Source organism: Rhinopithecus roxellana, chromosome 12 (genome assembly GCF_007565055.1).
Source record: "Rhinopithecus roxellana isolate Shanxi Qingling chromosome 12, ASM756505v1, whole genome shotgun sequence".
Lineage (NCBI taxonomy): Eukaryota > Metazoa > Chordata > Mammalia > Primates > Cercopithecidae > Rhinopithecus > Rhinopithecus roxellana.
This window is the reverse complement of record NC_044560.1, coordinates 1,670,717-1,684,835: the sequence shown is the minus strand read 5'-3', so window position 1 is coordinate 1,684,835 and position 14,119 is coordinate 1,670,717. Positions and strand designations below refer to the sequence as shown.

At 46.3% G+C, this 14,119-nt stretch overlaps 1 protein-coding gene across 1 annotated transcript; it reads left to right on the top strand.

Moving 5' to 3' along the window:
- Nucleotides 1-552: 552 nt before the first annotated feature.
- On the top strand, nucleotides 553-1,311 carry LOC104677785 (bromodomain and WD repeat-containing protein 1-like). The gene is made up of 2 exons (XM_010382919.2): nucleotides 553-882; nucleotides 1,206-1,311. Exons 1-2 carry the CDS (start codon nucleotides 626-628, stop codon nucleotides 1,309-1,311), a joined length of 363 nt encoding a protein of 120 aa, XP_010381221.1. The 5' UTR covers nucleotides 553-625.
- The last annotated feature ends 12,808 nt before the right edge of the window (nucleotides 1,312-14,119 follow it).

The window sequence follows — 14,119 nt, the reverse complement described above, 5'->3', positions numbered from 1 at the left end:
CCAGCATAATGTAAATGTTGACCTTTTAAAATAAATTATTACATTACTCTTTTAAATGCACCCAACAGAATCTGAAAATCTGCAATTAGTTGCCCTTCCATATTAATTTAAAAAATCATATATGATGAAAAAAATCTTTTTTTTGTTTGTTTCTTTTTTTGAGACGAAGTCTAGCTCTGTTGCCCAGGTTGGAGTGTGGTGTCTTGACCTTGGCTCACTGCAACCACTGCCTCCCGGGTTCAAGCGATTCTCCTGCCTCAGCCTCCTGAGTAGCTGGGACTACAGGCGCCCGTCACCACGCCCAGCTAATTTTTTTGTATTTTTAGTACAGACGGGGTTTCACCATGTTGACCAGCCTGGTCTCGAACTCCTGACCTCGCGGTCCGCCCGCCTCAGCCTCCCAAAATGCTAGGATTACAGGCATGAGCCACCGCGCCCGGCCAAAAAAAAATCTTATGTTGATGGCACTACTATGTGTCTCTGCAACAAAAGTATAGCTAAAAATGGAAATGGAAGGCCGCAGTGGCGCCCGCCTGAGGAGAGGAACGCCAGCCCGGTCAGGCCTCGGCGGGGCCCACAAGCTTCGCTGGATCACTCGCTCCCGCCTCCCGCCCCGTGCCCGGCCATGGCAGAGCCCTTGTCCGCCCAGCGCCCAGTGCCCCTCGCGGAGTCGGAGCTGTACTTCCTCATCGCCCGGTACCTTTCGGAGGGCTGGTGTCGGAGAGCGGCCCAGGTGCTGGTGCAGGAGCTGGAGCAGTGCCAGTTGCTGCGGAAGAGGTTGGACTGGGAAGGCAACCAGCACAACAGAAACCACGAGGAATTCGTCTTGTCCAGTAAGCATGTGGCTCCTGATCATCTATTGCAAATCTGCCAAGCGCATCGGTCCCATGTTGGATAAAGAAATCCTGGCTGGGTGCCGCGGCTCACGCCTATAATCCCAGCGCTTTGGGAGGCCGAGGCGGGTGGATCACCTGAGGTCGGGAGTTCGAGACCAGCCTGACCAACGTGAAGAAACTCCATCTCTACTAAAAATATAAAAAAATAGCCGGGCGTGGTGGCACTTGCCTGTAATCCTAGCTACTCGGGAAGCTGAGACAGGAGAATCGCTTGAACCCTGGAGGAAGAGGTTGTGGTGAGCCAAGATTGAGATCGGGCCATTGCACTCCAGCCTGAGCAACAAGAGCGAAACAACGTCTCAAAAAGAGGAAAAAGAAAAAAAAAGAAATTCCACCCAGTATTTCAAGAGTCGCTTCTTTGTTTGGTGCAGGAAGGCAGTCTTTGCTACTTACAGCAAAAGGTGACTTAATTTGAAGAAGTGCTCTGCTTTGTATTAATAGCTTAATAATGACTATAATTGTGAAATAATGTAAGCATTGTGGAAAAAAGGTGATCATGTAACTATAAGTCATGCAGTGCACTATAAAATTCTCTGCATTTAGCATAGAACATTGAATTTTATTACGTAAGTGTTTAACGGGCCCTTCCGTAGGAAAAAGTTGACAAAGACGTAGGTGTTAAGCTAAAAAGCTTGAGTTTATTCTGAGATGTGTTTGAGGTTTTACCAATGTGAGTTCTTAATTTTCCATTTTGTAGCTCACTCATAACTTCATTGAATGTAATTGTATGTGTCTAAAAAACTCTTTAAATGCTAGAAGTATTTCATTTGATACTTGGATTCTGAAAGCCCTTTGTTATAAAGGGAAATGATTTTTCTTTTGCAAAGTTATGTGCTAGCAAAATGTTTGAAATTGCTATTCTTTTTCTGTTAGCTTGGTATATATGATTTCGACTAAGTATATGTATGTGATATAGTCTATGCGTACATGTGGCTAAACTGCTAAGGGGCAAAGATCGTTGGGTCTTCTGATGCTGAGCATACATCAAGTTCACCCCATGATTATTTTTTATTACGAGTCATTGCTGACATGATGCTACCTCTTGGATGCACCACCAATATAAAGCTTAACTGAGGCCAGGCACAGTAGCTCATGCCTGTAATCCCAGCACTTTGGGAGGCCGAGACTGGTGAATCACAGGTCAGGAGATCGAGACCATCCTGGCCAACACGGTGAAACCCCATCTCTACTAAATATACAAAAAATTAGCTGGGCGTGGCGGCGGGCGCCTGTAGTCCCAGCTACTCGGGAGGCTGAGGCAGGAGAATGGCGTGAATCCGGGAGGCGGAGCCTGCAGTGAGCCGAGCTTGTGCCACTGTACTCCAGCCTGGGGGACAGGGCGAGACTCTATCAAAGAGGAAAAAAAAAAAAAAAGCTTAACTGAGAAAGAACAACCCTCCCTCTCGGTTCCATGCCAGCTGGTTTGTTAGCTTTAGTTGTTTCTTAGTGCTCTAGCCATGCTGCCCTGTGGCACTCATCAGGACACTGTTTATATTCTTCCTATTCACTTTGTAGTTATTCTATTTTAGCTGGTTCTATGGTTGTAGTTATTTGGTAGCCTGTTTTCCTTTGTTTTCTGTACTTGTGTGAAGCTCCACGTCATTGTTTTGTGATGAGCAGTGATTGAGAGGTGGCAGATCTGGGAAGGGACTTCAGCAAGCTGCCCTAGGGTGGGGACCATATTCTCTATTTGTTTTGTACTAGTGCTACAAAAGGATGCCTTGTAACTGCTCTGTGGTCACAGTAGTGGTAATGAGTCCATTCATGTAAAATACAACATGGCTGTTAGTTTGGGGAGGCTCAGTAGATGTTTAGTATGATGCATTCCCTCTCTTCTCTGAGTTGTGAAGAAACTGATTTCTGGCACAGTGTGACTGCTTCAACCTATGTTCTGCTGTTATCTCCTATAAAGGAGAGCAGACCTTTTTTTTTTTTTTTATTTTAAGTTCATTGCTGTTTGGTCAAGCAGGGGTGGACTTTGAATTAGTGTTCAGACTTACAGATCCTGCATGTGTGCTGTCCAGTAGAGGATTTTCTGTGACCCTAAAACGAAGAGAAAGCTGTATAATTTATCACTACTTCCTAAAGAGAGAGACTAAAGTCATGGCAGTATTGGCCAAATTAATTTTAAAACCGAACAAGCCATGAATTTTCATAGAAATCAAAGAAATTAAATTTTTCCTTATCAAAGCTTCCATTTTTGAGAAGTTGGATCAGTTGTAAGACCTTTTATTTTTAACACTGTATGGTATAATTCTGCATTGAAAACATAAACACTTATGGCTGGGTGCGGCAGCTCACGCCTGTAATCCCCGCACTTTGGGAGGCCAAGGTGGACGGATCACTGGAGGTGGGGAGTTCGAGACTAGCCTGACCAACAAGGAGAAACTCCATCTCTACTAAAAATACAAACTTAGCCAGGGGTGGTGGTGCATGCCTTTAATCCAGCTACTTGGAAGGCTGAGGCAGGAGAATCGCTTGAACCCAGGAGGCGGAGGTTGCGGTGAACTGAGATTGAGCCGTTGCACTCTAGCCTGGGCGACAAGATCAAAACTCCATCTCAAAAAATAATAATAATAAAGTAAAAATAAACACTTACTTGGCATGAAATGGGACTTGGAGTCAAAAGATCTGGTTTTCTGGTCCATCTTTACCAATCATTTGCTGTGGATCTCTTTAAAGTTCCTGGAACCTTTGAGCCAGCCTCAGTTACCTCACTTGTAAATTGGTAAAAATACCTACCTCACAGAGTTGTGAGGATCCAATGAGCTAATGTATGCTGAAAGCACTTTGTGAATTGTAAAGTGCTACACAAATGTTAGTTGTCCTTGCTGCTGTATCTGAGATGTCTTAATTTTTTTTTCCTTCAGAAATAGTCTAATAAACCTCCAGGGCTTTTCTGTTATAGTATATTAGTCGGTAAAATGTTGACTAAACAAATTCGTTACAATATTAAAAAATGGAAATGAACAGTTTTCAATTGTCTAAGTTAAATTTTTTCTGGATTGAATTATTGCAATTTTTTTTTTTTTTTTTTTTTTTGAGACGGAGTTTCACTCTTGTTGCCCAGGCTGGAGTACAATGGTGCAATCTCAGCTCACCGCAACCTCCACCTCCTGGGTTCAAGAGTTTCTCCTGCCTCAGCCTCCCGAGTAGCTGGGATTACAGGCATGTACCACCACGCCTGGCTAATTTTGTATTTTTGGTAGAGACAGGGTTTCTCCGTATTGGTCAGGCTGGTCTTGAACTCCTGACCTCAGGTGATCTGCCCACCTTGGTCTCCCAAAGTGCTGGGATTACAGGTGTGAACCACCGTGCCCAGTCAAACTATTATATTATTATATAATTGATACACACTGATATAAATATTACCAATTTTAATAAATAATATTACCAATTTTAATAAATAACTAAATACACTCTTATTATTTACGCTAATAATAAAAAAGCAAAAATAATAAAAGTAAAATCTTATTGGACATATAGCACTTAATGAGATGAGTATCTCCCGCAATTAACTCATACCCGTGGATGTCTACTACTCATTGCTAGAATAAGATAGGAGTCGATATTAATTTATTCCAATTGTAAAGTTTGTATAACTGTAAGTTTGAGGAACCATGTTCACATAAATACAAATATTGGAATAAAAGGAATGTTGTTATCTCACTTCCTTGAACTCACGAATTTATCAAAGATAAATTATTTATTAAAGATTAGGGCCGGGCACAGTGGCTCATGCCTGTAATCCCAGCACTGTGGGAGGCCGAGGCTGGCGGATCACGAGGTCAGGAAATCGAGACCATCCTGGCTAACACGGTGAAACCCCGTCTCTACTAAAAATACAACAAATTGGCCAGGCGTGGTGGTGGGCGCCTGTAGTTCCAGCTCCTCCGGAGGCTGAGGTAGGAGAATGGCGTGAACCCAGGAGGCGGAGCTTGCAATGAGCTGAGATCAGGCCACTGCACTCCAGCCTGGGCGACAGAGCGAGCCTCCATCTCAAAAAAAAATAAAATAAAATAAATAAAAAATAAAAAAAAAAGATCGGATGGTGATCAATCGTTAAATGACAAGTTAGTATTAGCAATTGGATTAAATTTTGTTGGAGAAAAAAAGAATTGGAAACATTTTGGTTTGCAAAAAGACATATCTCTGAGTCATTTGAGTCATTTTCAGCTTCTGGAAAGCAAACCAAAAGGCCCAGCGGTCCCCTTTGATCCTCAGGGAATACATTTTGAGATTCTCTAGTAGATGTCTGAAACCTTGAATGAACCTCTGTACAGCCAGCTCCCCTTAGTTACGGGTTCTGCATCCATGGATTCAACCAACTGAAGATTGACACTGGGCTCAAGGCGACTCACTCCTGTAATCCCAGCACTTTGTGGGGCCGAGAAGGGCGGATCCCTTGAGTTTAGGAGTTTGAGACCAGCCTGGCAAACATGGTGAGACCTTGTCTCTATTAAAAATACAAAAAAAGGCCGGGCGCAGTGGCTCACGCCTGTAATCCCAGCACTTTGGGAGGCCGAGGCGGGCGGATCACGAGGTCAGGCGATCGAGACCATCCTGGCTAACACAGTGAAACCCTACGTATACTAAAAATACAAATAATTAGCCGGGCGTGGTGACGGGCGCCTGTAGTCCCAGCTACTTGGGAGGCTGAGGCAGGAGAATGGTGTGAATCCGGGAGGCGGAGCTTGCAGTGAGCAGATATCGCACCACTACACTCCAGCCTGGGCGACAGAGCAAGACTCTGTCTCAAAAAAAAAAAAAAAAAAAAAAGCTAAGCGTGGTAGTGTGCACTTGTGGTGCCATCGGGAGGCTGAGGTGGGAGAATCACTTGAGCCCTTGGGCCGGAGGCTGTAGTGAGCAGAGATCACGCCACTGCACTCCAGTCTGGGTGACAGAGCAAGACTATCTCAAAGAAAAAAAATTTTTGAAAAATAATTGCATCTGTACTGAACATGTACAGACTTTTTTCTTGTCATTATTCCTTAAGCAATATGGTATAACAACTATTTACATAGCATTTACATTGTATGAGGTATTATAAGTAATCTAAAGATGATTTAAAGCGCATGGGAGAATGTGCATAGGTTATATGCAAATACTACACCATTTTATACCAGGGACTTGAGGATGCAAGGATTTTTGTATCCCTGGGGGTCCTGGAAGCAATCTCCCATGGATACTGAGGGATAACTATATATGCTATGCTTATCCTATACATACATACATATGAACATACATACATATGATAAAGTTTAATTTATAAATTAGGTGCCGTAAGAGATTGTTAGATATGAGTTTTAAATTCCTTTTCAAAAAATTAATATGTCAGTATGTTCAGTTCTTTGCCTTCTACTTTTAAACTTAACTTCCTTATAAAGCATCCTTTTTCTTTGTTTTTGTTTTTTGTTTTTTTTGAGATGGAGTCTCGCTCTGTCGCCCAGGCTGGAGTGCAGTGGCCGGATCTCAGCTCACTGCCAGCTCCGCCTCCCGGGTTTACGCCATTCTCCGGCCTCAGCCTCCCAAGTAGCTGGGACTACAGGCGTTCGCCACCTTGCCTGGCTCGTTTTTTGTATTTTTTAGTAGAGACGGGGTTTCACCGTGTTAGCCAGGATGGTCTCGATCTCCTGACCTTGTGATCCACCCGTCTCGGCCTCCCAAAGTGCTGGGATTACAGGCTTGAGCCACCACGCCCGGCCTAAGCATCCTTTTTCAATTACCTACTCCACTCTGACTCATTCTGATCACCTGCTGCACCCTAACTCATTCCAATTACCTGCTACCTGCTGGGCCCTGGCTCCCGCCAAAGCACTCACTCCATCCTTCTCTTTAAATTAGCCAATGGGAATTAGTTGAGCCTGTGCAGTCTAACCCTAGCCAACAGGGGGGTGACACAGCAGCAGGGGCCACCTGTGTCAGGAATAAGAACCCTTTCCCCTCCGTTGTCCGAGTGTGCGCTCACCATTGTTCCATCTGTAAAGGCGTACCCTTCTACAGAGAAGTAACTTGCTTTGCTGAGAATTAAAAAGAAAATTTTATATTCGAGGGCTATTTCTTTTGCGGCACCGAAACTTTGTATATAACAATTCGAGGTCTCCCCCCGGGGTAACATTCTCCTCTGAGGACGGCCTCTGGTGCACCCCGCCCTATTGTGGCGGCCTCAGGGGTGAGAAATCAAGACCCATCCAGTGCGAGAAATAACCTGAACTCTCAGCAACGTGGAAAAAAAAACAAACAAACTGGCCAGCAACCTAGCTTAAAGGATCCTCACATAGGGCAGCGACAACTCTGTGCACAGACCAAGGAAGGAGAAGCCGCGACAGCTGGTCAAGTACTTCCTTGGTGGTCAGATTCTGGAGAGCTAAATGTGTGTGTGCATGAACGATCACAAACGACCCTGCTTGCGGTGTTGTTCATGTGGATGGTGACAAGTCCTACTGCTGGGTGGGAGTGAGTGGATCCTCTCTGTGATTCCGTAGCTACCTCATATGGCTTAGGGCGGATCCTGCCTTGGGCACTCCAACACTAAGAAGGACCTGATTCTTCCTTGGGGGAGCGGCCAGAGAGGACAGCATGAGTAGGAACTCTGCAAAGGACCTTCAGAGAGGGAAAGGGGAGAAAGGGATCAACATTCCAGGACAGGCAAGACACCCCCTGGTTTTGTTATGCCCAGACCGTTTATTCCCCGAAGAAGACCACCAGAGTCCAGAGTCAAAGCCAAGCGGCAAGGATCTTTACTGCAAGTTCGAACTTGGTCCCTCTGCTCCACAGCATACAAGAGGGCCCTGAATGATGCATGTGCTCGCTTTTTATAGCCCGATGTAAACAGGATATGTAAGGTTACAGAGAAACAAGGGAATTCTTTGGGTTACAGCATTACAATTGGTTAACATTTTAAGTTATACATTTAGCAGTGTTTTTATTGGTTCCCGCGCTTTCAGTAAAACCACTCCACAAACGGTTGTGACCTTATCGGGGACTCTCCAGGTGGAGTTTTTCTAAAGTTGAGACAAATGGAGGAATGTTTGCACTGGGCCCAGGAAGTTGAGACAAATGGAGGAATGTTTGTACTGGGCCCAGGACTGAGATATATGGAGGAATGTGTTTGTACTGGGCCCAGGACTGAGATATATGTTTGATTTCTTACAGTTTGAGGCGTTGAGCTGTCAGGCCTCTGAGCCCAAGCTAAGCCATCACATCCCCTGTGACCTGCGGATATACATCCAGATGGCCTGAAACCACAGAAGATCCACAAAAGAAGTGAAAATAGACTTAACTGATGACATTCCACCATTGTGATTTGTTCCCGCCCCACCCTAACTGATATGATATATTCTCCCCGCCCCCACCCTTAAGAAGGTACTTTGTAATATTCTTCCCCTCCCACTTAAGAAGGTACTTTGTAGGCCGGGCGTGGTGGCTCAAGCCTGTAATCCCAGCACTTTGGGAGGCCGAGATGGGCGGATCACGAGGTCAGGAGATCAAGACCATCCTGGCTAACACAGTGAAACCCCGTCTCTACTAAAAAAAAAAATACAAAAAACTAGCCGGGCCAGGTGGCGGGTGCCTGTAGTCCCAGCTACTCCAGAGGCTGAGCCAGGAGATTGGCATAAACCCGGGCGGTGCTTGCAGTGAGCTGAGATCCGGCCACTGCACTCCAGCCCGGGCGACAGAGCAAGACTTCGTCTAAAAAAAAAAAAAAAAAAGAAGGTACTTTGTAACATTCTCCCCACCCTTAAGAATATACTTTATACGCCTATCCCAAACCTGTAAGTACTAATGATAATCCCACCACCCTTTGCTGACTCCTTTTTCAGACTCAGCCCGTCTGCACCCAGGTGAAATAAACAGTCTTGTTGCTCACACAAAACCTGTTTTGTGGTCTCTTCACAAGGACGCGCATGACATTTGGTGCGGAAGACCTGGGACAGGGGGACTCCTTCGGGAGACCAGTCCCTTGTCCTCACCCTCACTCCGTGAGGAGATCCACCTACCACCTCAGGTCCTCAGACCAACCAGCCCAAGGAACATCTCACCAATTTCAAATCAGGTAAGCAGTCTTTTCGCTCTCTTCTCCAGCCTCTCTAGCTACCCTTCAATCTCCCTCTCTCACTATACTTCAATCTCCCTGTCCTTCCTATTCCAGTTCTTTTTCCTCTTTAGTAGAGACAAAGAAGACACATTTTATCCGTGGACCCAAAACTCTGGCGCCGGTTACAGACCCGGGAAGACAGTCTTCCCTAAGTGTTTAATCACTGCAGAGACACCTGCCTGATTATTCAACCACATTTCATTGGTGTCTGATCACCATGGGGACGCCTGCCTTGGTCATTCACCCACATTCCCTTGGTGGCAAGTCAATTGCGGGGACACCTGCTTTGGCTGCTCACCCACATTGCAGCCCAGAGCTGCTCACCACCCTCTTCTCTGTGTCTCTACCTTTCTCTTTAAACTTACTTCCTTCACTATGGGCAAACTTCCGCCCTCCATTCCCCCGTCTTCTCCCTTAGCCTGTGTTCTTAAAAACCCAAAACCCCTTCAACTCACACCTGACCTAAAGGTAAACGCCTTATTTTCTTCTGCAACACCACTTGGCCCCAATACAAACTCAACAGTAGTTCCAAGTGACCAGAGAACGGCACTTTCGATTTGTCTATCCTACAAGACCTAGATAATTTTTGTCGAAAAATGGGCAAATGGTCTGAGGTGCCTTACGTCCAGGCAATTTTCACACTTTGTTCCCTCCCTAGTCTCTGTTCCCAATGCGACGTCTCCCAAATCCTCCTTCTTTGCCTCCCACCTGTCCCTTCAGTCCCAACCCCAAGCATTGCTGAGTCTTGTGAATCTTCCTTTTCCACCAACCCATCTGACCTCTCTCCTCCTCCGCAGACTGCTCGTCCTCAGGTCGCTCCCCACCAGGCTGAATCAGACTCCAACTCTTCTTCAGCCTCCACTCCCCCACCCTCTAACCCTTCTATTACGTCCCCTCCTCACACCCGGTCTGGCTTACAGTTTTGTTCTGCAACTAGCTCTCCCCAACCTGCCCAACAATTTCCTCTTAAACAGGTGGCTGGAGCTGAACGCACAGTCAGAGTACATGTGCCTATTTCTCTATCAGACCTTTCCCAAATCAGCCAGTATTTAGGCTCTTTCTCATCAGACCCCATTAAATATATACAGGACTTCCAATATCTAACTGTCCTACAGTTTAACCTGGAGTGACTTAAATGTCATCCTAACTTCTACTCTTTCCCCAGACGAACGGGAAAGAGTTTTTTTCTCTAGCCCAATCTCATGCTGGCAACCGCCAGCTTCATGAACCAGGCTTCCAGGAAGGCATTAGAGCAGTTCCCCGAGAGGACCCCAATGGAACATCAGGCAGATTCCCCAGGTATAGCTAGGTGAGATTACATGGTTTCCTGCCTAGTTGAAGGGCTTAAAAAGGCAGCATACAAAGTTGTTAATTATGACAAGCTAAAGGAAACTACCCAAGGTAAAGACGAAAACCCAGCCCAGTTCATGGCCTGCTTAGCAGCAACCCTTAGACGCTTTACCGCCCTAGACCCAGAGGGGCCAGAAGGCTGTCGTATTCTCAATGTGCATTTTATTACCCAATCTCCTCCCGACATTAGAAAAAGCTCCAAAAATTAGATTCTGGCCCTCAAACCCCACAACAGGACTTAATTAACCTCACCTTCAAGGTGTACAATAATAGAGTAGAGGCAACGTATTTCTGAGTTGTAATTACTTGCCTCCACTGTGACAGAAACCCCAGCCACACCTCCGGCACACAAGAACTTCAAAACGCCTGAACCGCAGAGGCCAGGTTTTCCTCCAGGACCGCCTCCCCCAGGATCTTGCTTCAAGTGCCGGATATCTGGCCACTGGGCCAAGGAATGCCCACAGCCCGGGATTCCTCCTAAGCCATGTCCCATCTGTGTGGGACCCCACTGGAAATCAGACTGTCCAACTGGCCTGGCAGCCACTCCCAAAGCCCCTGGAACTCTGGCCCAAGGTTCTCTAACTGACTCCTTCCCAGATCTTCTCAGCTTAGCTGCTAAAGACTGATACTGCCTGATCACTTTGGAGGCCTACAAGACCATCACAGATGCTTTCCGTAACTTACAGTGGAGGGTAAGTCCGTCCCCTTCTTAATCAATGTGGAGGCTAACAACTCCACATTACCTTCTTTTCAGGGCGTTTCCCTTGCCCCCATAACTGTTGTGGGTATTGACGGCCAGGCTTCTAAACCTCCTAAAACTCCCCAACTCCAGTGCCAACTTGGACAATATTCTCTTATACACTCCTTTTTAGTTATCCCCGCCTGCCCAGTTCCCTTATTAGTCTGAGACATTTTAACCTAATTATCTGCTTCCCTGATTATTCCTGGACAACAGCCACATCTCATTGCCACCCTTCTTCCCAACCCAAAGCTCCTTCGCGTCTTCCTCTTGTATCACCCACCTTAACCCACAGGTGTGGGACATCTCTACTCCCTCCCTGGCAACTGATCACATGCCCATTTTCATCCCATTAAAACCAAATCAGCCTTACCCTACTCAATGCCAGTATCCCATCCCACAGCACAATTTAAAAGGACTGAAGTCTGTTATCACTCGCCTGTTACAGCATGGCCTTTTAAAGCCTATATACTCTCCTTACAATTCCCCCATTTTACCTGTCCAAAAACCAGACAATCTTACAGGTTAGTTCAGGATCTGTGCCTTATCAACTAAATTGTCTTGCCTATCCACCCCATGGTGCCAAACCCATAGACTCAATACCTCCCTCCACAACCCATTATTCTGTTCTAAATAAACCTAGCTGACCCCATAAATCCTAAATCCTTTCCCCACTCCCCTTTCCATTCCTTAAAAAGCCCTAAAAGCTGCTCCCACACTAGCTCCCCCTAACTCATCCCAACCTTTTTCATTACACACAACCGAAGTGCAGGGTTGTGTGGTTGGAATTCTTACACAAGAGCTGGGAGCACACCCTGTAGCCTTTCTGTTCAAACAACATGACCTTACTCTTTTAGCCTAGCCCTCATGTCTGCGTGTGGTGGCTGCCGCTGCTTTAATACTTTTAGAGGCCCTCAAAATCACAAACTATGCTCAACTCACTCTCTACAGTTCTCATAACTTCCAAAATCTATTTTCTTCCTCACACCTGATGCATATACTTTCTGCCCTCCAGCTCCTTTGGCTATACTTACTCTTTGTTGAGTCTCCCACAATTACCATTGTTCCTGGCCCGGACTTCAATCTGGCCTCCCACGTTATTCCTGATACCACACCTGACCCCCATGACTGTATCTCTCTGATCCACCTGACATTCACTCCATTTCCCCATATTTCCTCCTTTCCTGTTCCTTACCCTGATCACACTTGGTTTATTGATGGCAGTTCTACCAGGCCTAATCGCCACTCACCAGCAAAGGCAGACTATGCTATAGTATCTTCGACATGTATCATTGAGGCTACCACTCTGCCCGTCCCCTACCTCTCAGCAAGCTGAACTCATTGCCTTAACTCCGGCCCTCACTCTTGCAAAGGGACTACACATCAATATTTATACCGACTCTAAATATACCTTCCATATCCTATACCGCCATGCTGTTATATGGGCTGAAAGAGGTTTCCTTACTACTCAAGGGTCCTCCGTCATTAATGCCTCTTTAACAAAAACTCTTCTCTGGCCGGGCGCGGTGGCTCAAGCCTGTAATCCCAGCACTTTGGGAGGCCGAGACGGGCGGATCATGAGGTCAGGAGATCGAGACCATCCTGGCTAACACGGTGAAACCCCGTCTCTACTAAAAAAATACAAAAAACTAGCTGGGTGAGGTGGTGGCGCCTGTAGTCCCAGCTACTCGGGAGGCTGAGGCAGGAGAATGGCGGGAACCCGGGAGGCGGAGCTTGCAGTGAGCTGAGATCCGGCCACTGCACTCCAGCCTGGGTGACAGAGCAAGACTCCGTCTCAAAAAAAAAAAAAAAACTCTTCTCAAGGCCGCTTTACTTCCAAAGGAAGCTGGAGTCATTCACTACAAGGGCCATCAAAAGGCATCCGATCCCATCGCTCAGCGCAATGCTTATGCTGATAAGGTAGCTAAAAAGCAGCTTAGCAGTTCCAACTTCTGTCCCTCACAGCCAGTTTTTCTCCTCATTGGTCACTCCTACCTACTCCCCCACTGAAATTGCTACCTGTCAGTCTCTTCCCACACAAGGCAAATAGTTCTTGGACCAAGGAAAATATCTCCTTCCAGTCTCACAGGCCCATTCTATTCTGTCATTTCATAACCTCTTCCATGTATGTTACAAGCCGCTAGCCCCCCTCTTAGAACCTCTCATTTCCTTTCCATCGTGGAAATCTATCCTCAAAGAAATCACTTCTCAGTGTTCCATCTGCTGTTCTACTACTCCTCAGGGATTGTTCAGGCCCCCTCCCTTTCCTACACATCAAGCTCGGGGATTTGCCCCTGCCCAGGACTGGCAAATTGACTTTACTCACATGCCCTGCGTCAGGAAACTAAAATACCTCTTTGTCTGGGTAGACACTTTCACTGGATGTGTAGAGGCCTTTCCCACAGGATCTGAGAAGGCCACCTTGGTCATTTCTTCCTTTCTGTCAGACATAATTCCTCGGTTTGGCCTTCCCATCTCTATACAGTCCAATAACAGACCAGCCTTTATTAGTCAAATCACCCAAGCAGTTTCTCAGGTTCTTGGTATTCAGTGGAAACTTCATACCTCTTACTGTCCTCAATCTTCAGGAAAAGTTAAAATGGACTGATGGTCTTTTAAAGACACACCTCACCAAGCTCAGTCTCCAGCTTAAAAAGGACTGGACAGTACTTTTACCTCTTGCCCTTCTCAGAATTAGAGCCTGTCCTCGAGATGCTACAGGGTACAGTCCATTTGAACTTTTATATGGACGCACTTTCTTGCTTGGCCCCAGTCCCATTCCAGACACCAGCCCTCTGGGTAATTATCTTCCAGTCCTCCAGCACGTTAGACAGGAAATTCGCCAGGCTGCTCATCTTCTCTTGCCTACTTCAGATTCCCAGCCACATGAAGACACCCTAGCTGGAAGATCAGTTCTCGTTAAGAATCTGATCCCTTAAACTCTACAACCTCGACGGACCAGACCCCACTTAGTCCTCTATAGTACCCCAACTGCTGTCCTTCTGCAGGATCCTCCCCACTGGGTTCACCGTTCCA

Coding starts and splice junctions, on each gene's coding strand:
- LOC104677785 (XM_010382919.2), top strand. CDS start 626: ATGGCAGAGCCCTTGTCCGCCCAGCGCCCAGTGCCCCTCGCGGAGTCG. Junction 883..1,205: donor CAAATCTGCCAAGCGCATCG/GTCCCATGTTGG, acceptor TCTCAAAAAGAG/GAAAAAGAAAAAAAAAGAAA.